Here is a 25,599-nt window from a genome sequence, read left to right on the forward strand (position 1 = left end):
AGGCATATGTCCAAACCTTTCCGTTTCGTCTCATACCATACCAGAACAGATAAGCCTGTACTTTGGCTAGAAGCCTCACTTCCCATCTTCTGCTCTTAACAGTCCCATCAGAATTAATTGCAAGTTTGTAAATCTTTTCCACACAGTTAATAATTAGATCAAAATTATATCAATATTACGATACAGTCCAGTCTCACTCGCATACATAATCAATCGGTATTCAGACTTTCCAGGGGGATTTGCCAAGTAAAATAGCAAATACGCAGTATATCAAAAAGAAACAAAGGTGGCTCCCTCCCCCCCCCCCTTTCTATTCCGACATACCAGTTTCATAGTAAAGATAATCTCTCTTCCACTTGAATCATTTAGCTCCTCAGTGGCTGAATCAGTTGGCAGAGTAGTTTATCTCCCCTCACTCAGAGCATGCTCGTTAATTAAGTCCGAATTATCATCTTAAAAAACCAGGAGTTTCTTCGCTCATGTTGGCGACTTTGGAGAGTTGCCAAAGAGAGACACAGTGTTTTCCACCCAGCACCCCCTCATTCCTACCAGAATGGGGGGCAGGTGTTGGGCGATCTGCGGATGAAGCTGCCCCCCCCCCGGCCCTGGGGTGGTTGGGAGGATGGTTACTTCCACCTCATCCTCAAAATATCCTGCGCAAAATGGCAGAGATGTAATCAACAGCCTCCGCCATGGCAAGCCAAACCAGAAGTCTCCTTTTATTTTCCATATCATTCACTCCCAACAGCCTCAGCACTAAGAAGTAGAGTGAATCTGTATGGTAACTTTTTATTTTAATTTAGTAGTTAAAAGGTACAGTGACATATCTTCCCCAATAAGTGTATACATAGGATTGCAATCCAATATATATATTATACATTTTAGAATTATATTTGGTCCTTGAGTCTGGGATATTTTAGTGCATGATTGAGTGCAAATAATCCATGCTATTACTATAGATATCTTAGCAGCTAATAATTTACATAGCTGACTTGCTGTTGAATATAGGCAACCTAACTTATCTTCATTCCCTGCCACCACAAAATATTGTGATTTTAACCAGCAATTGAGGCTGCAAAACTATGTCCACTTTCCGAAGAGTAGGCTGCATTGTATTTCACTGGGATTTGCTTCTGAATAGATATGTACATGACTGCACTGTGAAAGACCTAATGCAAGCTATGGCAGAAAGTCCAACTTGCAGAAAAAGAACTTACTTCATTAAGTTTCATGAGTGTCCCATAAGTCTGATCCATATAAAGTAGCATGCTCAGAAAATAAACAAAAGTCAGTGCTGGGGCAATTGGAAAACTCCTTTATGAGTTGTTGTTTTTAACAAAAAGAAAAGAATGGGGTGGTTAGAACTGCAGACCTTGAAGGTTGTCCTCAGATACTATAGTGATGCAAATTAGACACTGTTGTAACTATTTCTTAAACATTAAAAACCAATGTGCTATACTAAAATCTTGTTGAAATAGCATAGCTCAGAGTGAAAGGGAGGAAAGCTCAATTTTTCCATTGTGCATTTCAGCTTGTGCCTACGCAGAATGGCTCCCGGCTAACATTGACCATAAATAGATTAACTAGACTGTACACTAAGCATTGCACAACTAAGGAAAAACTAAGCTGTTTAAAATGAATGAGATTCCTGTTTCCTGTTGCCTTTTTAGATTGCCAGACTGTACTAGTATAAGCAGGAATGGTATTTTTTCTCAACACTCACCATTATAAAAAAATCTTTCTATAGGAAATCATGGACCGAATTTATAAGAACGTTATGAGCAAAGTTCAAGAGATGAACTATATCCAGAAAACACTATTCAAGATAGGATATGACTATAAATTGGAACAAATAAAAAGGGGTTATGATGCACCTCTATGTAATTTGTAAGTATATTTCATATATGTGCCAGTTAATATGTTAAAGCTACAAGTAATTATATAGCTACGAGTAATTATATAGGGAGCAGCAATTGAGTAAATGCGTTTCTACTAATTTTGTATTCTAAAGAACCAGTGCAAGAAGCACCCCAAATATGGTCCTGCTGCTGTACATCCTCAAGTGTATCTGAATAATTCTTACGTAGGGGTTAATCTATTGCACTTTAGGCTACTATTCCAATATTATCTAGGTTGCGAAACCTTTTTAACCTTTCTACCAGATGAAACATTTTTAGTGCTAGCACTCAACAAAAGGCATAGAGTGGAAGTTAAAACCATAAAGTTTTCTCCTGACATTTCAGTGGGCTTTGGATGAATGCATTGCGGTCAGAATGTGCACATTTGGATTTGAACTGCACAGTCTAAAGCTGGTTTGAAACACAGCCATTATTATTGGGTGTCATGTAAATATGCCTCCATTTAGTTTCTTAAAAATGGGACGGCTAGCCACTGCTGTAACAATAGGGCATAATCCAGATCACATTGTTTGTCAGGAAGGAGATCTTGGAATTGCACATACTTGTTTATTAATGCTAGTTTCTTTTCCTTTAAGACTCTTATTTAACAAGGTGAAAGCACTCCTAGGAGGGAATGTACGCATGATGCTTTCAGGAGGAGCGCCCCTTTCACCTCAAACACAAAGATTCATGAACATTTGTTTCTGCTGTCCTGTTGGCCAAGGATATGGGTTAACAGAAACCTGTGGAGCAGGGACAATTACTGAAGGTAACAATTTTGGGTTACATCATCTCTGTTTCCAGGAGGTCGGTATGGTTTTCTGCTAAATACCATATTTTTTGCTCTATAAGATGCACTTTTTCCCTCCTAAAAAGTAAGGGGAAATGTGTGTGCATCTTATGGAGGGAATGCAGGCTGCGCAGCTGTCGCTGAAGCCAGAACAGCAAGAGGGATTGCTGCACAGCGATCCCTCTTGCTGTTCTGGCTTCTGGGATTCGGAATATTTTTTTTCTTGCTTTCCTCCTCCAAAAACTAGGTGTGTCTTATGGTCGGGTGCATCTTATAGAGTGAAAAATACGGTGATTGAATTAACTTTTCGCTGGTTGTTCTTTTATCTAGTCTCTATACGATGCTTCCAGAGAATCTGTTTGTTGAGCATTCATCTGATTTGTTATCTTAAATGTATGGGTAGGTTACACAATGTTGCATCAAGCAGTTGTTATCTGATGATTTTCAGTCATTTTCCCATTGCTTTCTTTACTACAAAAGTCTTATTTTGTTTTATTTTGGAAGTGGGTTTGTTGCACAAGAGCGCCAAATCCACTTGAATTGCATTAGTTGAATTTGCCTGTTTCTGCTTAAATATCATCTACAAAACAGCAACAGTCTGGAAGCACATAGAATTTTAAAATGGAAAAACTCTTTTGGCTGTTGTCTTAAATCTTTTCTGATTTTCCTCTAGTTTCTGACTACAGCACTGGCAGAGTAGGGGCTCCTCTAATCTGCTGTGAGATTAAACTGAGAGACTGGCAAGAAGGTAAGAGAGCACTGCATGTCCAGTACAAATTACATCAGCACTTTCCATTTTTCAGTTCCTAATATAATGCACGTATAAACCCTGAAAAACTTACCAGTCAAACTTACAGACCAATCCTATGCATATTTGTTCAGAAGATAATTCCAGTTGAGTTGAATAGGGCTTGCTTAGTAAGCATGTACAAGATGGCTATGTTAGCTGCAATTGTATGCTCACTTACTGGAAATAAACCCCATAATTTTTTTTTTTTTGGGGGGGGTGTCCTTAATTCTGAGTAACCATGCATAGGCCAGAGTTGGTGTCATCTTCATGCCTGTCATGTAACAGGCTCAATTGGCTTGGCATTAAAGGGGGGGGGGAGCATTTTAGGCATTGGTCATTCCTAATAAAGGATGGCATTTTGTTGTCCCTGTGAATTTGGTATCTTGATACAGTTAATCATTGATGTTCACTTCTTCAGTACAGCATTTTATTTTTATATAGCTTTACTGCTTATTTTTATAGCCTGCTTTATAGCTGCTTTGCTTTATTTCTCATTGATTGCAGGAAAGCAAGAACTATAATTGTTATTGCTAATTATTTTATATAACTTTTTCAGGAGGCTATACGAACAGAGACCAACCAAACCCTAGGGGAGAGATTATAATTGGTGGACCTAATGTCTCAAAGGGATACTTCAAAAATGAAGAGAAAACAGCAGAAGATTTCATTGTTGATGAAAATGGTCAACAATGGTTTTGCACTGGAGACATTGGAGAGTTTCATCCTGATGGCTGTCTGCAAATCATAGGTACCTTATCTTTTTTTCTGATTGGACTGAAGTTTGATACTTAAACATTTAATATCCAATGTGTGTCATACTGGAGAAGATCTGTAGAAATCAGTGGACTTAAACAGGTTCCATTTATTTCAGTGAATCTACTCTGAATATGATTTGGTTGGATTTCAGTCACCCATTGTATTATGTCTTCCTGTTATACAGGAGTGTGCTATATTAGAGCCTTAACCAAATTCTGTCTTGCCGTACATCTTAACAGAAATTCTTTTAATCTTGACTTTAAATTTTATGTATACATTTTTTACTTTGGCATCGAACTCATAGTAGAGTCCCTATTGCAAAGGCAAATCCCTTGTCACTTTGAATAACAAAACGAAACATCTGATTGTATATTGAGCTTTCTCCTAACACATGGTGTAAATGGAAACATTTATCTGGGTGTTTGCTTCACAAATGCAGTGGGACATAGTTCTGAGTAAAGATGTATAGGATCAAATTGCATGCTCTCTCTAAAGCACCATTTCACCCAATTATTTCCCCAGATCGCAAAAAAGATTTGGTGAAGTTGCAGGCAGGAGAATATGTATCGCTGGGCAAAGTTGAGGCAGCTCTGAAAAACTGTCCACTTATTGACAATATATGTGCTTATGCCAAAAGGTAGGTTTGTATGAATTTGTGTGCTCATAAATTTGATTTGCTGGTCTCTGGGAGGCTTTTAAAAAACCCAAATTACTTTGAAAAGCAAAGTAGCATATTTAGTTAAAATGAGCCTTGTTCTTTACTATCTAAAGGCTTTCTTGCATGACTATAGAATTGCAGGAGTGGAAATTAGACACAGGGCTGCTTCAACAGGTTTGGAGCTGACACACATGCCTTTCCCTAGCTCAGGTTACAGGTACATTAAGTTGGCACAGAGAAACAGCAGCTGTTAACTCTCTCATGGCTCTGGAAAGAATTGCTGTATTCCAAGTAGGTAGCACCTGAATGTCTCCAGCATTTTACAAGTAAAAAAATCAACCCTTTTTTTCTTCATCTTTAGTCTTTATATAGAAATGAGATAATTAACAGCAACATACTTTTCCTATAAGTAGTAGAAAAACATGGGGCTGTATTTTCCTTTTTGTTCTTACTAACACTTCTGTGTTGGAATTGTGTTGAATCTTACATGCACTCCTTTTTTTCTTTTCAAGACTATTAATCAAACGTTGTGATAAATGAGTTGTCTCCAGTGGTTTATATCCAACTAAATTTTACTTAGAGCTGACCTATTGAAATTAATGAACCTTTCAGTTGTTGCCATTAATTTCAGTGTGTCTACTCTGAGAAGGACTAGCCTTGGATACAATCCACACTACAGATTTGAAGGATTGGAGTACTTTTCTAGCTAAAGCTCATAGGAGCATATATTTTTTGCAAGCAAAGAAGTATGATTCTGGGTCCTGAATGAATTTCTCCTGCATTCTTTTCTAGTGACCAATCTTACGTCATCAGTTTTGTGGTTCCTAATCAGAAGAAATTAACTGCTCTTGCTGAACAGAAAGGTGCAACTGGCAGCTGGGTGGACATCTGTAACAATCCAACAATGGAATCTGAAGTCCTGAAAGAGATTAAGCAGATGGCTAACAAAAGTAAGCAAACAGCTATTTCTGGGTATCAGAATACCGTTGTAATGATACAAAAGTCAGACCTGAAACAAAATGAGACAATAGCAGGAGTGAAGGACCCTCTTTGGCACAAGAGCCACATTGAGCCCCACAAGCTTTTTAACTAGCCCTCAAGACTCTTCCATGCCACTGCCTCTCACCCCAGGCCATATATAGCCTTATCGCCTAACCCCACTCATACTTGGGGTGTCAGCCATGCCTTCATTTTGGGTTTGTTTATTTTTAAAATACACCCCTAGAAACCTGTTTTCCCCAAACATAGTGACACTTTCCTCTTGTTTCCATGCTCGTTCTGTTTCTTTGGGTGGCAGGCAGGAAAAGGTCTGGACAAACACTTTTTGGTTACTTGCCATAGAAAGTGGGGGATATTGTGTGACTGATTGAAATGCTGCCTTTTAGGGATCCAATTTTCCCCTCCTCTCTTTCATTTTAAAAGAAGTTGTACTGGAATAGCCCATGGAAATTCGGTATTCAGCTGTCCAGGACTGCCATCCTTTCCATTCCCAAGATTCCAGCTCCTGGATGCATGCTGAATACACAGCTTACTTGCAACATTGCTGTGCTTCCTTTTACTTGAAACTTGCTGCGTGGTATTTAATGCTATGAACTGTGCCAAGCAGTGTAAGCCTAGTACTCGAGCACTGCAGCATAGCTGAATGTGTTGTGGGCATAGCAAGAACTGTACTGCAAAGAGAATTCAAATTAAGAGTTTTAGGAAATGGGATCTGATTAAAACCCAAAAGCATTAGGAATAAATGCAAAAATGGATCCTGACCTGGGTTCTCTCTCAAAATGTAGGGACTGGATATGCCATAACTGTTCAATAGATTTAAATATATTGATTACCGGGGGTGGGGAACGGTCACTTAAAGTTAACTGGGCTGTGTAAGGGTAGAAAAAGCGGAATTGCTTCTTGGGATGCAGACAGCCCTTGGGAACATCCTAATTCATTACTCTCCTGCCATCTAGTGGCTATATGTACACCATTTTTTTCTTTAAAAAAAAAACACCCGCAAAACATTTAGGCTTTATTTAATTCAATTCATTTATTTTGCCTCATATTTTTAGCAAAATTCTCACAGCAGTTACCAATCCAAGTTTATATTAACATACTATAAACAGTAGAGAAAATATTCTAAAACACCAGTTTATACAGTAATGTGTTGACAAAAAACAACAATGAAATGTAATGAAAGAACAGTATGACCATTCCTTTACCCACAGGATAACAAAATTAGTATGTTCATATGGGAACAGGCAGTCTTTTAATAAGTACTTTCTTAGCAAAAACTGGTACATTTTAAATGGAAGCTTTTAAATTAATTTCTTCCACGTTGGCAGTTAACTCATCATAGCTTGCTTGTTCCTACAGCAATAAAAACAAGTTGTTAACCAATTGCTTTCCAGAAGTCCCAGTTTAATTCATTGTAACCCAGAATGGGAATTCTTACTTGAAGAAGCACAACACACCGAAATTAATGTTTATTACATTCTGGCAAAATAAATAGCCTGAATTTTATTTCAAAATTTGTTTAAATGTCTTGTTATATTATAATGATAATTTAAAATTAAATATATTTATTGAGTTACATTCCTGCTCACACTTCAGAAAAGCAGCACATGAAGCTCTGCTTTCTTAAATTAATTTATACCATACTTTTCTATATTACCTTGAATCGATCCTGTAAACAAATTAGCAACCAGTGAAGATGTCTAAGGATTGGCATAATTTGATCTGATCCGCTGGCTCTGGGAAAAAGCTTGGAAGTACAGTCATACCTCAGGTTAAAGTAACTTCAGGTTGAGCATTTTTGGGTTGCGCTCCACTGCGACCTGGAAGTAACAGAACGCGTTACTTCCGGGTTTCGCCGCTCGCACAGATGCTCAGAATGATGTCATGCACAGAGGCTGCGAATCGCGACACGTGCAGACGTGGGTTGCGTTCTGCTCTGGATGCGAATGGGGCTCCGGAACGGATCCTGTTCGCATCCAGAGGTACCACTGTAAACAAAATGCTTTGGAGGTTTCTGTATTGAGTAACCAATATGCATATTTACATTTTTTAAAAATAAATAAACTAATATTCATATAGTCTAGTCAGTTCCCTGGTGTTCCTTGGAAGATTATCGGTGAGAGGTTCTTCAGTGAAATTAGCAGCAATGAGTGATGTTCACTTAAAAAAAAAAAACTACTGCAATGTGCAGCTGCAGGAATGTCTTGGACATATTCTTAGTCACACACATGTGAGTAAAGCCCAACAGACTTGACCTGAAAATGCAGAATCTGCTTCAGTGCATGAGGTTTCCATGGCAGACATTCAGGAGAGCAGTGATGAACAAACATCTGTGGTAAGAGTTCCCTGAAGCTTGAAAATCAGTGTTGTTTCCTGTGTTAATCTAGGCAGTAAAAGCTCTCTCTTTACTAGACTTCACACAGTTGAATATTTTGTGCAGGCCATGTTCATGAGCACACATCAGTTGAGTATTAAACCACTGTCATGTTTCCTAATCTCCATTTTTCACTCTCCCAAATTGATCCTGCAGTGAAACTTGAAAGATTTGAAATACCAGTCAAAGTGCGGTTAAGCCCGGAGCCCTGGACTCCAGAGACTGGGCTAGTCACAGATGCTTTCAAATTGAAAAGGAAAGAGCTGAAGAACCATTACCTCAACGACATTGAGCGAATGTATGGCGGTAAATAATCTCCACACATCGGGAGTCAAGATGTTGTGCAGGATTCCTTCTAAAACAAAGCAACAAATGTCATTCCCCAAACGTTGGCTATAATTATAAATGGAGAAGTGGCATTTTGTGAAATGGATGAAAGCTACACTTCATTTTCAAGAAGGAACAATACTGGCTTCCTGAACTGTACTTTCAAGATGCTGTCCAAATGACTGACCCACTGCCGTAGTTTCATTTGATCACTCCCAGTAAAGAATGGTTGTGTCCATATGAAACTCCCTCACTGGGTAAACCATTGTTTTTATCTTTTTGTATTCTGGCTTCCCTTACTCATAAGGAATTAAATCATCTTTAATAATTTCACTATGATGATTTTCAAGTGGAGGAAAAAATGAGCTTGTATTTAATTTATGTGTTGTATATGGAAAAACTGAAGAAAGAGTAAGCAGAATGAAGCTTATACTTTCCAGAGTGCTGCTCATAAATCTGCAATCTCAGGTCCTTTGGTAGAGAAAGTAGTTTCTTTTAATTTGTCATTATGTAGAGCTAAAAGACAGAAAAAGATGTTTCTCTCTTGAATGCTACTTTCACACAGCCAAAAACAGATCCACAATGATCCTAGCATGCATCTGTTTTGCACCATGCGTGTGTTTGGTAAACACACAGCAATTTAGTTTATTAAAATGTAACTGATCAGATTTTTTTGGAACAGAAATGTTGCCACAGGGTACTGTGGGGTTTTTTTGATAGTTAACTGAATACACATTGAGTGCAGTTGGCCATAGTTTAGGCTCCTAAAAAGCACACTTTAGCTGTGTGGAAATACTCTGGAAGAAGAGACACCTGTGGTACTTTTTATGGTATTAAAGACCCAGTTTCATTTTACCCTACACTGAATAACTATAAAACTAGCTTCTGCCCTTTATTGATAACAGACCACATCATTCGGTTCATGAATTTAATGTGGACGGGGCAAAGAATGCACTACTGATGAGATATTCTGCTTGCCAGTATTTCAGTGTTTTTAGTGTCTAAAAGGGAAACAAGTACACTTGTACAGTGTACACTTGTACACAAGTACAGAGCTGATCTGTAATCCATATTCAGATGCATCCTATCTGTCCCTTAAGGGTTGTGTCCTGTACTATCACAAGGAGACTCCCCCTATTCAAACACCAAAGGATCTAAAAATCCTTTTCTAAACGATGACAAGTTCGTGATCTTTACCACCTCCAACACTACGCTGACTTCCAATGATAACACAGCATCCATAAGTTTTCAGATTATTAGCACACTCCCTTTGAAATCAATGGGACTAAACAAGTTTGATGGCTACAGTAGTCTCTGTTTTCTTAAGCATACACTTTTACTTACTAAGTATGGTGAATTGGGATCTCTGCCTGCTCTTCCAAGCACATCAACACCAGAAATTAAGTCCTATGGGTTTTTATGTTATTTTCCCCCCTCTGAAAGGGCATTTCTATTTCTTTTAATACACCACACAAGTCATATGTAAAAGCTTAATTTTGTATTTGTGAGTGATGAATTTGGTCTTTGGAAGTTTTTGTTTGAGGATGTGTTTAAAGGGAAAATACTGTATTTAAAACTTCTGTTTTGTGAAAACGTTTGTTTAAAAACTGGAATTCTTGGTGTGTTGAGAAGAGAGTAAGGCAGCAACTCTCCTGTATTTTGTGTTTTGTGTACTGCATTCAGCTGTCTCTTACTTTTTCCCACCCCCTTGAGTTCATGCTCTGGACTTTTATATCCTTGCTAGCAGTTCACACTTGAATTAGAAATGCTGTAAGATGTGGCAATTCTTGATGCTGTTCTATTTTGCACTTTTTTCTTAATACCTTTTTATACATTGCTTCCAGTTTTGTACAGCTGTGACCCTTGATTGCAATGTGTCATACTTTGACTTGGCTCTAAAAATATTTATAAGATAGATTTCTTTTATTCATAATATTTAAGTGTGTATATTATGGTCAAAAGAAAACAATCCAGTATTGTTTCTAAATAATGAAGGGATTTTTGTATGAAATGTTGTTCCTGTACTCAAGATTTGGGCAAGATTTCCTTCTATGAAGTGTATGTGTGGGTCAGTCAACCTTCAGAGCAACAACAAATCACCAGTTTCAGTTATTGTCAAACCTATTGAGCCATTGTTCTGGCCAGAACTAGCTCTTCTGTCTTTAAGGACCAATTTTAATTTTTGAGGCACAAGGATAGTTTAGACAATTTTTCAACCATCATTCTCCCATCAAACCAGCACACTGCCAGTTGAACTTGTCAAGTCCAATCTGAGGGCTGCTAATGTATGACGAGTCCTACATTGGGACCAGAAAAACGCCTCTTGGTAGTTCCTCACTAAACACATACACTTGTTTACATAAACAGGAAATCCTTCCTCTATTGATTAGGGATCCCCTCCCCCGAGCTCATTGTTGAAGTCTACTATATTCAGTATGTGATAAAAATTGCTCTTTCTTAGACACAAATTTGCTATATTGACTTCGTCAAACACGACAAATCTTTAAACAACAAATGTATGGAGTTAATAGCTGTTGTGTGCTTTTAAATCTTAACAGCAGCTTGTGGTGTTTGTTTAGAATGCACTGAGTATATCTCTGACCTATATAGTCTCTTTGCTCTGGTGTTACTGTGGCCTTTATTGACTAACCTCATTTTTGGTATTCATGAAGATATATTTTTAAAAGTTCCCACTGTGAAAGTCTCGCAGTTTTCTTCCACAGCTTAAGACTCGTCATAGTTGTTTTTTGTTTTTTGTTTAAAGTCAAGTCCATATAAGATTCACATGACTTTCTATTACATAAAATACATTTACAGCACAATCCTTTACATTTCTATCCAGGAGTAAGTCCCATTGAGTTCAATGGAACTTACCTGCAGGCAAGTGAATATAGCCTTAACTAGGTTATGCAGCCCCTTCAGCTTACATCCTATGTAATTACTGTAGACAAACTAGTGAGGGAACACATTCTGTGGAACTCATTTGTTTCCAGTTTTCTAACCTCCATAATATGAATCCCTGCATACCAGTAAACTTTCCCAGCAGCTACAGATGGACTGTTACATAATTTTTAGATACCGCCTACATTTTCATATCTTTGTCTTGGAATGAAAAATATTCTAGGGCTTTAGCAAGAAACTGCAGAGAGATAAACAAGAGTGTAGGTTTTTTTTCCTTTTATGGAACCAGAAGTAGGCAGAGCCCAGGTGATGGTACTACAAATAGAGGTCCCCCCTGTATCCAATGCCTCTAAGGCTATGATTTGCATGAAACAGTAAGCCAAGCTTTAGCAAAGTACTTTTTCCTGCTGTGCCAAACTAAACCAAGATTTGGTTTTACCATGTCAGCTGAATTGATGTTTAAGTTCTCTCACTAACCACAAGCTAAAGTCAGGGTTGTTCTTGGGTATAGCTTGCTGTTACCGCAAGAGCTTAAATACAAGTCCCCCAGTTGGGACAACACACTAAGCCAAGCCTTGGCTTAGCTTGGCCTATATAGAAAATAGTAGATGGGAACAAAGCAGCCGCATGCTTCTCTGCAGGAGGCTGCACATTTATGTAGTCTTGCGAAACTTGTTTGGCTTACTATGTTGCGCAAACCAGGTCAGTCGCTGATTGGAAGGCTCCTTTTTGTCACTGGAAAAAGTATGAAATAAGCCCTAAAATCTTCCTAATTTGATGCTGGGATAGCTGGGAAGTGAGAGTAGACATCAATAAATTTGTCCGTTGAGTTGCAGATTTGTGGCTGATTTGTCTGTTCTTTCTTTGCTCTTTCTTTGCTTTTTTATTAGATTCTCCTTTAAAAAAAATACACCACTCTTCAGCCACAGAGGCTTCCAGAGCACTGCATTATAGAAAGCTTTCAAGAGTGAAAACTAGCTCTAAGTGGTTCTTCAAGAACTAGCTTGTAAAAAAAACCTTGATATCAATTAATTAGGCACCAGGTTACCAAATTTCAGATCAATTTTCTTTCCCATGTGTGAAAATATAACTGGAATATGCACGTCTTTAAGGAACTAGCATTTGCCTGTTTCAAGGCAAGGTTTTGTGGAGAGCACATACTGGTTTTTACTCAGATCAGTCAGTAAAATGTGGCTATTACAGAGAATAAAGCTTGAGAGAGGCCCTGGTTGATGTTACTGAGATGACATCTTAATAGTTCATATTTAATAAAAAAAGTGTTTTAACTATGGGGCTGCCTTTGAAAAGGAGGAAAGAAAGAAAGAACATAATCAAAGACCCTTGCTTGCCTTTAATTGCCAGCTATGACAAAAAATATTAACTTTCAGCTATGTCATTGTGTTCCCTATAATTAGATTTGCACTGCCTCAGTGCTTGAACAGGAAATAAGCCAAAGCAAACCACCTTATACATGCAAAGATTTGCCAAAACAAATGAAACTGCTTGGTATTGTCTGAAAACACATTATTCTGGTTATAGACATGTGAGTTACTAAGAAATGTTGGCTGATCATTTTATGGGTGGTTTCTGGCTACTGCAAAGAAAACCGCATACATTCACAAAATGTTATAAAACAAGACAAGTTACTCTCTGAGGTCCCATTAGAAGTTGCTGAAGACAAAGATGTATGCTTGCACCACATGGTAATTCTAGCTGTGAGCCAAAATTTAAATAAGAGTATCTTGGTGGCATAACAGAAGTTGGGGATTAGCATCACTGGACACCTATGAAGGCTCCACCATTGTAGGGTTATACACTACTGATCAATGGAGCTTGCATATTTTCCTCAATTAGAGAAGGTAAAGTAACGTCTACATGCCTTATTTGCTCTCTCGGTACTGTTGATAGGCCCACGGGGAAGTAAATAAATGGACAGTGAACAGGCTGGAGGCCACCAAGAAGACCCCCCCCCCAAAAAAAACCCCAACAACCTGGAACCAGCACTACTGAGTGGCACAGGTAGGGCAAAGTGGGGTTAGTAGGTTTGCCTATGCCATAGAACTATATACCTGCCTCCTTCTGCAGGGGCTGTGGTTGTGATAGTTCCAGCCTTATTCTGAAGCAGGGAACCTTATGCACTCCTGGAGGTGCTCTGTATTTTAGAACCCAGATTTTCCAGGATTCTATAATTTGGGAAACTTCCCCGTGTACAGAAGCATCCTCACTTCAGATTACTTTGCTCAAGTTGAAGGACAGTAAGAATAGCAGTGGGGGATGGAGTTAGCACCTTAATCCCTGTCAGGGATCAGCAAACTTTTTCAGCAGGGGACCGGTTCACTGTCCCTCAGACCTTGTGGGGGGCCAGACTATATTTTTGGGGGGGAGAATGAACAAATTCCTATGCCCCACAAATAACCTAGAGATGCATTTTAAATAAAAGGACACATTCTACTCATGTAAAAACACACTGATTCCTGGACCATCCACGGGCCGAATTGAGGTGGTGATTGGGCCGGATCCGGCCCCCGGGCCTTAGTTTGCCTACCCATGCTGTAGACCCTGCTCATGTGTTTACTTGAATACCTAAAGAGTTTTTGCCACCTTGCACTAGTAGGGCACTAGCACACTGAGGATTTGAGGTGGGGGTATTAAACACCTGTTTCCATGATGTGATGATCCACTTATGTGAGCACTGGGACCAAGAGACCGAGCACAAATCAGCAAACCTCTGGGTTTCTGCCACAAACCAGGAGACCTTAAGACTAGCTACTCTCAGCCCCAGGTTTGCAATATGGGGATATTGCCACCTAACCTGCGGAATTATTGCGGGGATTTCAACCACCTAATGCATATGGAACTGAAGTTGACACTCCCACAGAACCAAGATGCCCCAGTGTAGCCACTGCTATTATAGCATATAAACTCAGAACTGAATTCTTAACGTTACTGTGATTATGCCAGCCTTTATTAGTCCTTCCTATTGCGGGAGGCAGTGGAAGACAGAAGTGCCTGGCGCGCTCTGGTCCATGGGGTCACAAAGAGCCGGACACGACTAAACAATAACAACAAATTGCAAAAGAAAATACAATAGTATTTGTGGAGAAGAAATTCAAAGGCTTTTGGAAGCGGAGAATATAGTGCTGATGAGGGCATTTGTTTTAATATTGTGGAAGAAAAAGTTAACTACATGCTGAAGTCCAAAACCTGATCACCCTACCCACCCAGCAACTGATACTCTTAGTTTGGATCCAAAGATAAGGATGTTCATGGAAGGAAAGTTTCCTGCCCCCTCCTCTTCATCCTGCTGCCCCCTGTGACCCCCACAAATCTCTGAAGAGTTAGGGGACCCTCCTGAACAATATGTGATGGAGGCACAGACCCAACCTATGTGGCAGATGGTGGTGGCAGCACAACAGGCCCCACAACAGTTTCTGGGTCAGCATAGGTATGCCAGGTCCCACTGGCTGACACTATTTGCAAATGTTTTTGTTGGCATGGATGAGCAGCAAGACATCTAATGTCATTTTCTACAACAAAATGGTGCTTACTCCCAAGTATATTTGTGTATCATAAAGACAGCAGAAGCAAAGTCCCAATTTATTCCTAAAGCCATGATGGTGCTGTGATTTAAGTGAGTTCTTAAACTCAAAGCCACCTGTTCATATACGTCTTTTTTATTTATGGTATTTTTCAGCCATCCATTTGGCCCAAAGGAATACAGAGCTCCACAAGCTGCCCCTTGTTAAGAACAGGTGCCAATGCAGTTGTGGTCTGAGCCTTTTTTGGTCATTCTGCTGCATTGCTCTGTGCATGGAGGAACTGTGAGTTGGCTGATGGAGAACAGATCTAGCTGCTTTCGGCTCAGCAAGTCCCAACCTTCAAATTTCTCCCATATATTAACAAAAGGGAAACTAAAGGAAAGAGAAAGCAAGATCTAGAATTAGCAGTGCATGCCACAGGTTTCTGCTAGTTAATGCCTTCACACAAACAGCTCTTGACACCTTACCTTAGCCCAGCCTTGTGCCCTCCATATGTTGTGCACTACAACTCCCATTAGCTGCAGAGCCAGCACATCTGTGCTGGCCTGAGGTGGGGGTCTGTTATGCCAAACATCTGGAAGGTTAGGGAAGGCTTATTCAGGCTGTTGACCTGATTCCTCAGATTTGAGTGGTAATCTATAAAATGGGAACAAGAGAGATGTGCAAACCCATATTTATAAGGAAGTGGGTTCAAAAGGCCTTACCTTCTTTTGTGAAATATTGGGGCTCAATACCCAATACTGTGGATTCAGCCTGGATAGCCAATAAGATCCAGACTCCAACTGTCAGTCAAACAGGATGTTTATTTAGTCATTGCAAGGCTGGTGCAACACAACCTCAACCAGCAAATAGTTTGGGTGGTCACACCAAATATGAAAAAGCACAAGCATTTGTACACTTGCAAGCAAAGGGAATCAAAAGGGCAGTTATGTTCATATAGAGCAGTACTGTACTTATACAGTGATACCTTGGGTTACATACGCTTCAGGTTACACACTCCACTAACCCAGAAATATTACCTTGCGTTAAGAACTTTGCTTCAGGATGAGAACAGAAATCGTGCAGTGGCGGCGGTGGGAGGCCCCATTAGCTAAAGTTGTGCTTCAGGTTAAGAACAGTTTCAGGTTAAGAACAGATCTTCAGAACAAATTAAGTTCTTAACCCAAGGTACCACTGTACTAGCTTATATTGGTTTAATCACAACTTGGTTATCTTTCCCACCTTTTAGAAACTCAGCTAGGTGCCAAATGGCTCCTTATACCAAGGTTACAGTTGCCAAAATCGAATGCCTCGTTGCCATTTTTGGGCAAGACGGCTCTAAAGTCTTGTTCAAATGATGGACTGACTGTGATTGATTCTTGGTTAAACATCTGTCTAGTTCAGATGACAATCTGGAGCTAGATTATGAGCTTTGAGAACGTAAAGAAGAAAAGTCACTTGATTCAGGGATGGTCCACATATATATTGGCCTGTTCCAACCTCTTTTTCTTAATGGTGACATGGACCGTTCATAATGTAGGGATATTCTTCACAACTGTGAGCAGGACTGTGGGGTGGGGTAAGCGAAAACAAGTTACAACAGTTAATTTTAATGCTGTTGACTGCTCCTGCTCAGGCTGCAGAGAAAAAAAAAACATTTTGGTTCCTGAAATTCGTTCTTATCGTGCAGATAAAATATAACTGATAAAATTCTACAGGTTGTGGGATTACTGTGTTAAAACAGTCAAGATCCAAGGATACCCTGGCATGCGCTTCCAAGTGGTGGAGACGTCAGCACCATCTTGCCGCCCAGGCATCTTCACTTGGTCACAAGTGGCCAATAGCTAGGTGCAAAATGGGTCTGGTGCCTGGCTAATTTTGAAATCTGGTGATCAATAAAATGACTCCAGGCAGCCCACAAGCAGGGATGCAAGATCTGTGGTCCTCCAGAAGTTGCTGAACTACAGCTCCTATCACCCCCAACCTCAGGCTATGCTGGCTGGCGATGATGGGAGAGCCACAGGTTTCCCACTGCTGACTTAAAAGCAGTAGCCCTCACCTACTGTATATCTGCCACAAACTGGTGTTCAGCCTTGCTGTGCCATAAAGGTAAAGGTAAAGGGACCCCTGACCATAAGGTCCAGTCGTGACCGACTCTGGGGTTGCGGCGCTCATCTCGCTTTATTGGCAGAGGGAGCCGGCGTACAGCTTCCGGGTCATGTGGCCAGCATGACTAAGCCGCTTCTGGCAAACCAGAGCAGTGCACGGAAATGCCATTTACCTTCCCGCCGGAGCGGTACCTATTTATCTACTTGCACTTTGACGTGCTTTCAAACTGCTAGGTTGGCAGGAGCAGGGACTGAGCAACGGAAGCTCCCCCCGTTGTGGGGATTCGAATCGCTGACCTTCCGATTGGCAAGTCCTAGGCTCTGTGGTTCAACCCACAGCGCCATCCGCATGCCATAGTGAGTGGTAAACTGCTAACTTGTCCCATAACTAATAGTCAAGGACAGATAGTCATCTATTTATGAAGGAGAACTTCCTTTCGTCTCTCCAGTAGCTACAGCAAGTAGTTTGAGGGAAGCTCTTCCCAAAGCCTTACAAGGCAAAAGTTTACGGGTGAAACAAGGATTCGATCCAGCTTGGTGATTGTGAGTCTTAAACATTCCAGATGAATTAACACAGAGGATAGCTCTGGGTTTTAAAATGTCCTATCTATGTCACGCAACCTTTATCATTTACTGCATGTATGCATAGCCTACACAAAAGCATCTAGGTGACTTCATTAAAAGCAAAGTGCAATAGCAATGCATTTCCTCCCAAAACAAAAACAAATCACAAACAACAACAAAAATCCCTCTTAAAGTTCAAATCTGGATAAATTGCCAAAGCCACATTCAAAGATCTGACAACCCCAATAAATATTTATCCACCACCTTAGGTGGGCGGGGGGTGGGGAGAATAACAGTGTTTAGTTTTTTACAGTTACCTTGAGAAGTGCAGCACACATACACCAGCAAAAAGAAAGAAGGGGAAAAGACTCCTGCTTCCCAGGATTCTAATGTATGTCTTAATTTGGACAGTTTGACCTGAGGAGAGAGAGTATTGTGCTTCAAACAAAGAGTAAAGGTAGCCGTGGTGACAGCTAAGAAAAATTCCAAAATCCCTACTAGGTCAGTACTTTTATTAGACCAACCAAAGTATCACAAAATATTGTGTGTATTTCCCCACTAGTGTGGCTAATAACCACTTGGGCGAAAAGGGAGATTTAGATTGTAGAAAATAGTGAAATGCAATGGTTCCTCTGCATTGCCAATCCAAGTTGCCCCCCCCCATCATTAAAAATAAGCTCAGAGATGGAAGAGTATCCTGTGGTGATGCTTGGCAGTTGAGACTTTAAGTGCATGAAACTTCAAGCCTGTCTTCCACATGCACCAGGAAACAGTGTCAGAGCACAAATTCTACATGGGGAAGTTCCCTTTGGATAGGGTTGCCATATTTCAGTCATTCCTGACACCCACAAAATTGTTAAGAGTACATCCACATCTGGAGGGCCACAGGCTCCCCAACACTGATGTAGGCCAGTGTTTCCCAACCTCTGGATGGTGGCATGCAGGTGAGTTGTAAAACTCACACAAGTGAGTCATGAGCTTTATAAACAAACCCTAAATAAGCATGGTTTGTAATCCTTGACTGGTATGATGGGTTTTTTTGTTCATGTATTATAATGCTGCATTAGCACTTGCAAATGAATGTCACAAACCTCCATTTCTTGCATTTCAACCCTTGGAAACTGCTGTCTGGTGGCTGGCAGCAGAGAAGATCCAAGGTCCAAAATGTAATGTGACAATAAACTGATGGGTCAGCATACCAAGTAAACTGGGACTTGTGGGTTGTCATAGCAAAAAACTTGGGAGCCACTAGTGCAAACATTGCTTGGCCTGACAGACAAATAGTCTGAACTGCAGCTTCCTATGGGTGTCCCTGTGTCCCATCTAGTTTTGGCCCTTCCGAAACCACAGCAACTGCAAGCCTCACTCGCAGAGATCATGGGTGCCACCCCTCACTCCCAGGGCCTTGGTCATACAGCTTGTTCCATTTTCCAGAGAGTGGTTCTGAGGCTGGTGGAAGTTGTGGTCCAAATCATCTGGAAGGCACCAGCTTGGAAAAGGTTGCACAGAAATTTTCTCAAGCATCATTGTGCACATTTATGCAAAGCAACAAGAAGAGACCCAATAAGAATGCCCTTACCCCTCGCTTTTCATCTGCACCACCAGAATTAAAGCAAAGTTTTAGACTTAGCCAAACGATGATGACTGCAAAACCTTTCTTTAAAAAAACAAACTGATGGACCCATACCCCCAACACACATTTGCTGAGGGTGATAGGTAAGGGGGGGCTCAGATCTCAAAGCAGCAGCACCCCCCAAAAAAAAATCATAGACACCTTCCCATATTTCAGTTCATGGGCGAGTGGGCGGGATGGGGGTAGGGGCAGACCACTGGCAATATCATAAGGCCGCCAGACTCCAGGATTGCCAGTTAAGGAACAAAGAAGCTTTTTAGAGGCAGAGAGACTCTCCCCCACCCTGCCCATCCCCCTTGGAGAGATCTGGGTGGCAGGCGGCCGAGAGAGGGGGAGAGGCAGGCGCCCCCTGCTTTCTCCCGCAAGGGGGTGGGGTAGGGTAAGCTGCAGACGCCTTTGTCCCTCCAGCGCCAGGCGAGAAGCAGATGGCCGAGGCGTGAGAGGCCAGCAGGCAAAGGCTGTGTTGCTGCTGGGTGGGCGGTGCGCGCCTGCAAGGAAAGGGGCGCGGAGCAAGGAGGCCAAAAGGGACCAGAGGCTAGCGAGCGTGCCAAGGCGGCGGATGCAGGGGCCGATGAACTGCAGCGAAAGCCTCCGAATCCAGGTCCTCCTGAGCCGGCTCTGGCAGGAGCTGCACGGCGGCGGCGGCGGCGGCGGCGGCGCTGCTCCCAATGCCATCCGCAGAGGCAGCAGCCTCCTCGACGACTCACTCCCGGCGCCAAGCCAGGCGACAGCGGAGGGCAGCAAAGCGGGCGCAGACGACGCTTACCTGTACATCTTGCTCATCATGATATTCTACGGCTGCCTGGCTGGGGGCCTGATCCTGGCCTACACGCGCTCCAGGAAGCTGGAGTCCAAGCACGACCCTTACCACTTGTACATTGAGAGCGACTGGACGGCGAGAGCGGGAAGCCTGGGAAGGGGCGCAGGAGGACCAGGAGCGAAGCTGGCGGTGGCGGCCGGGGAGCCTAGCCTGGGCGAGGGGATGCCGGCGGCTGCCGGCGGGGAGAGGGGGAGCAGCGGTGACGACAGCGAGCATCTGTGAGAGAGGGGGAAGGCTCCGGAGGAGGATCGGATCGGCCCACCCCAAATCTGAAGAAGTGCTGTCGGGGTTGGGGGATGCGGTTCGCTCAAAGGCTGGAATTCTGAACTGTGATCTGCGCCTCTCAGCTCGGCGGGGCAAAGAAACAACAACAAAAATTAACCAAGCAATCCGTCCTGCAGCTTCATTTGCCCCACGAGGAAGCCGCGTGCAAGCTTTGAATGGGGAGGCAGATGGCGCTAGGCAAAAAGACGGTTCGGTCTTAGGTTCTCCATCTCCAGGTTGGACTGTGCTGACTGCAAAACAAATCAGTGGACACATATGCCAGAGGCCATGTGGTGGTGGGAGTTAACCGTGGGATGCTCTCCCTTAGAGAACACAAGTCACCAGGACTGGGATCCATCTCTGGCTCTGTTTGGAAGATAGACAGGTTTATTGGTTCCCTTGGGAGCTTGCAGGACGTAAAAGTCTGCCTGCACACCATACATTTAAAGCACATTCCGCTGCCCACAACCCAAAAGAATCCTGGGAACTGTAATTTGTTAAGGGTGTGAAGATAAGATTCTTTCAGGGTGGTGGGCACTGGATGGCAGTCCTATGATGGAGAAAATTTCATATAAAGTATCTGTAGCTGTTTTGCTGCTTAACATCCATTTTTTATTTCTTTTTCTTTGATGATGGGTTTTCAGTTAAAAGGTGCCCACCACCTTGGAAAGGAGAGGATAATTTATCTTAAAAATATCATGTTACAATGAGCTTTGGCTGTGAACACACAAACCCTGCCATTCAAGCAAATACTTTTCTGGGGCCCTGAGTTCCAAGCTTCTCTCCCCCCCCCCCTCCAACCGCCCCCTGCAACCCTCAGCAGCTGCACAGCCCATCAATAGTCCTAAGAGGAGGGGTGCTGGCCAGGGAAACAAAGAGAGCAAGCCATGCGGGTTGGAAGGGGTGTGTGTGTTGAGGCTGGAGACCTGGTATGATACCGCTTTGGATTTTAACAGCACAAACCTTTTGTTCCCTTTAATTGCCCCCAGAGGAAGAGAGGACCCCCTGCCCCAAAAATGAACACCAGTGCCTCTACTTTTCAGTAGAGGTGGTGTGCTACCGCCAGTCTTGCATGCTCTGCCATTTTCTCTTCAGCTGGAAAGTGTTCTGGATCTCTTGACACAGCCTTAAACAACCTGGTGTCCTCCGGGTGTTTTGGACTACAACACCTATCAAGAACAGTCAGTAGAACCAGGTTGGGAAAGGCTGGCCTGCATCAATAATACTATTAGGTATCAGGCAAGATTTCCCTCCCAGGCTTTTAACCTCTGGTGTACGTTTGATCATTTTTTAGGTGTCATTTAAAAAAAACAACAACCCAAAAAACCTTCTTTCTTATGCTTTTTATAGTGTTTGTATTAAATATCGCAAACCTCCCTGGAAATTTTGAATTAAAGGGCAGCAAAGTAATGTTTTAAATAAAAAAAATGCTAGGTCTTGTTGCCAGCATCTATATAGAGTAGTGTAGATTGCCAGTGGGAAGATTTTTAAACAAATGCCGAACTTGCCTTCAGATGCAAAGTAACTGAGGTATGAATGTCTTCTGCTGACTTCTGTGACTTTCTTAGTGTCTACAATCTCTCTCAATGTATTCAGTGAGTGTGGGTGGGTGGGTGGGTGTAGAGAGAGAAGAGTAAACCCCATCGAACTCAGTGGGACTAAGCTCTAGGTAGACATTTATAGAATTGCACTCTAAGGCTGCAGTCCTAAACACTTATTAATTAACACATTGAGACTTACCTTTGAATAATGTGTATAGGATTGCACTATAAGTTAGTTGTGCTGAAGACCCATTAAAATCAATTGTGACTTATCAAATTTGTTTGAATAAGATTTAAGTGCAACTAACTTAATCTGGCTCCAGTTCAATGATAATAAATGACAGTTGTAATTTGCGGTTACTGGGAAGCAAAAACATTTGGCTGACAGCAGGACCCTGTTATAGTCTCTCTTAGGTATTTTACTGGTTGACCTTAAACTTCAGCCTAAGTCTACTATCAACAGAATTTTGCAGCTCCACAGTGATAATAAATGACTACGGTATTTATTATCCTTGTAAACGATAGTCATTTTCAGTAACAGGGAATTTTCTGTTCCTTTGATAAAGGTCCAATACATGTCAAACACTGCAGTGCATTTAGAAATGAAGCAAGCAAGTGCTTGTTTGTTCCTGTCGAGAGAATAATAATCTGAAATGGATTAATATTTTGCCTGTTGTGTTCATGGACTTTGGAGCAATTTTATACCCATGTATAGACTTTGATACACCTCATGTGTAGACCTTGATACACCTAGCAACTGCGTGTATTCGGGAGATGGGAGTATTTGTATTTCCAGTGTTTTGTTTTTTCTACCTTGATTTAGATTAATATACCATTCCTATGACTTTTTCTAATTACTGTATTTGTGACAAGTTACTGCAATGATTAGCTTTCCACTACATTTCCGAGAGGCAGACTTCATGTGCCCCTAATTTTGTTGTCATGGTTCACTCTTCTCCTACCTGCATTTGGGCTTGATGTCCTGCATAAAAACATAAGAGCCTGCTGGATCAGGCCAATACCCCGCCTAGTCCAGCATCCTGTTCTCACAGTGACCAACCAGATGCCTGTGGGGAACCCACATGCAGGATTCGTGCACAAGAGCACTCTTTCCTCCCATGGTTTCCAGTAACTTGCATTCAAAAGCATCGCTGTGGAGGCAGAGCATAGCTATTGTGGCTAGTAGCCACTGGATAACCTCATTGAATTTGTTTAGCCCTTGTCTAGTATCAAGAGAATAAGGGCAGGAGTAGCTGTGAGTGAGCAAGTGACTAAGCCCCAGTTCCCTCTACTGTTAAAAGAGAGTACTAGACATCAAGGTTTCAAGAATGACATTTTGCCAGGGTGGGTAATCTGATTTCCCCGTCTGTAGGCCATATTTCTACATACATTACAACAGCCACATGCATCGTAACATAGTTCTAAGGCCGAACTATAATGAAGTGGGGCAGGCAGGAAGAAGGTGGCGTAAAATGGGGCAATGGCAAAAGCAAAAAAGGCAGAATTTAGGAGACATCAAGGAAGGTAGAGCCGGGCTGGGTGAAGATTTAGAACAAATGAGGAAGCAGGTGGTGTAAAGGAGGATGAGCCATGGCAAAGGAAGGCAAAGAAAAAGCAAGTTAGCTGGAGAGACCCTTCTATGAATGTAGCACCTCTTTATAGTCATGTTTCAGTTCACATTCCCACAATTTGGTGAGACTCTTGCATATGTAAAAGCTTCTGGATGGAAAGATTTCTCTAATACAGTGTCTTTCAGAAAGAACATTTTTGAAAGGCAAATTATATAGTCCTGAGATTCAGAGGAATCTCTCCATATGGATATGTAATTGAATTTTTTTATAATTTTGCATTGTAAAAAGCAAATAAAAATGATTTCAAAAGAAAGGCAAATTATATTAATGGGTCTCACACCATTCTTCGGTTGCATATCCTTTGAAGCTTCTGTAAAGTAAAAAATAATTTAATTCCAATGCCATACATTTATGGTTGAAAGTATGCATAAGCTTTATGTACATTTTTTTTAAAAGATTACAGCATACCCAGGGGCATTCTACTTTATCACATAGGAATCCTGCTAATACAAAGACAAATGCCTGCACAATGAAACATCAGGAAGAAGAAATCACATGCAAACGCACATGTCTTTGTCAAATGTTTTTGAGTTAGCAGTAAAGCATTATGTGGTAAATATTCTTTTTTTAACAGCCTACAAATGGAACAAGAAAAACACTGTTACAATGCTGTGATTGGAATGTTACTATAGACTAAGAACTAGATAAAATTTCACAGTTGTCTGAGTTGTCACTCATCATCTTGAGCCAAACAGTCCAATTCTACGCACGGAATTATTCTGAAGGCTGCACCAAAAGCCATCCCAAAATATTGATTAATCACAAGAGGAGGCTTTGTCTTTCAGATGGTTCAGAAAGGCCATCCACAGACAATGTTTTTCTCCCCACTATACAAGGCGTAAGGCACTTGAGGGGGGGCTCTTTCTCAGGAGAGGCTGCCCAACACTATTTACTGCATAACATGGGATTCCATCACTTCAGAGGCTTACTGCCTTTCAGCAAATGTGTGTCTTTTGCCACAACCTCGTCCACATTAAGCAAGTCATCTCACCCATCACCCTGTTCATACATTGAAAGATTGGATGAAATAGGGTAGCCATACATTCGGAATTTGGACAAAACTAAACAAGTACCACAACTTTTGTGTCCAGATTTTCACTTTTTGGAATATAGCAACCCTAGGATGAAGGGGTTGCTGGGTCATTCTGGTTGGCCCAACCCTCTTGCCAGTGAAGCAACCACTCACCACAATGGCTTTTTATGCAAAGTCTGTGTGAAATTATTAATAATAATAATAATAATAATAATTTTTATTTATACCCCACTCTCCCCATTCAAGACCAGGCTCAGGGCGGCTAACATCAGGTATAAAAACAATTGATTAAAATACAACTTAAAAACAGGATTAAAATACAAACTTAAAATGCAGCCTCATTTCAGTGGAAGCCCAGATCAAAAACTGTTTGGGGGGAGAAAACGTCAAATCTTCACCAAGGCCAACTATTCAGACTGGTCCTATGTGGGCCACAAAAAATCCAGGGAAGTCCCCAAAAAGGGGTTCCATTACAGAAGGAAAAGGAAAGGAGGGGAGGGGATCAGGCTGATTCCAAGCCAAAGGCCAGGCAGAACAACTCTGCCCTACAGGCCCTGCAGAAAGAAATCAGATCCCGCAGGCCCCTGGTCTCATGAGACAGAGCGTTCCACCAGGCCGGAGCCAGTGTTGAAAAGGCCCTGGCCCTGGTTGAGGCTAATCTGACTTCCTTAGAGTCCGGGACCTATAGGGTGTTGCTATTTATAGACCTTAAGGTCCTCCGCAGGACATACCAGGAGAGGCAGTCCCGTAGGTACAAGAGTCCTAGGCCGTGAAGGGCTTTAAAGGTCAAAACCAGCACCTTAAACCTAACCCTGTACTCCACAGGAGCAAGTGCAGCTGGAAAAGCACTGGGTGAATGTGGTCCTGCAGCAAGGACCCCATTAGGAGCCTCGCCGCGGCATTCTGCACCTGCTGGAGTTTCTGGAACAACTTCCAAGTGCAGCCCTGCGTAGAGCGAGTTACAGTAATCAAGCCAGGAAGTGACCGTCACATG

The 25,599-nt window shown here is 41.7% G+C and overlaps 2 protein-coding genes across 7 annotated transcripts in view; both read left to right on the plus strand.

Annotated features, from left to right (window-relative positions):
* ACSL4 (acyl-CoA synthetase long chain family member 4) overlaps positions 1-12,328 on the plus strand; it is a 47,554-nt gene extending 35,226 nt beyond the window's left edge. For all 6 annotated transcript variants that reach the window (XM_080990535.1, XM_080990538.1, XM_080990539.1 and 3 more), the window contains exons 10-16: positions 1,748-1,887; positions 2,495-2,667; positions 3,362-3,436; positions 4,035-4,226; positions 4,757-4,871; positions 5,685-5,842; positions 8,422-12,328. In XM_080990535.1, coding sequence (XP_080846661.1) covers positions 1,748-1,887; positions 2,495-2,667; positions 3,362-3,436; positions 4,035-4,226; positions 4,757-4,871; positions 5,685-5,842; positions 8,422-8,579 — 1,011 coding nt within the window. In that variant the 3' untranslated portion in view covers positions 8,580-12,328. The remainder of the gene's footprint in view (positions 1-1,747; positions 1,888-2,494; positions 2,668-3,361; positions 3,437-4,034; positions 4,227-4,756; positions 4,872-5,684; positions 5,843-8,421) is intronic.
* Positions 12,329-19,602: 7,274 nt separating this feature from the next.
* Positions 19,603-21,083, plus strand: KCNE5 (potassium voltage-gated channel subfamily E regulatory subunit 5). The gene has a single exon (XM_080990569.1). The coding sequence runs from the start codon at positions 19,876-19,878 to the stop codon at positions 20,356-20,358; it is 483 nt and encodes a 160-aa protein (XP_080846695.1). The 5' UTR covers positions 19,603-19,875; the 3' UTR covers positions 20,359-21,083.
* Positions 21,084-25,599: the final 4,516 nt, after the last annotated feature.

Source organism: Podarcis pityusensis (assembly GCF_964106645.2).
Source record: "Podarcis pityusensis genome assembly, chromosome: Z".
Classification (NCBI taxonomy): domain Eukaryota; kingdom Metazoa; phylum Chordata; class Lepidosauria; order Squamata; family Lacertidae; genus Podarcis; species Podarcis pityusensis.

What these genes read in the sequence shown, in the direction of transcription:
- KCNE5 (XM_080990569.1), top strand. Translation starts at nt 19,876, where the DNA reads ATGCAGGGGCCGATGAACTGCAGCGAAAGCCTCCGAATCCAGGTCCTC.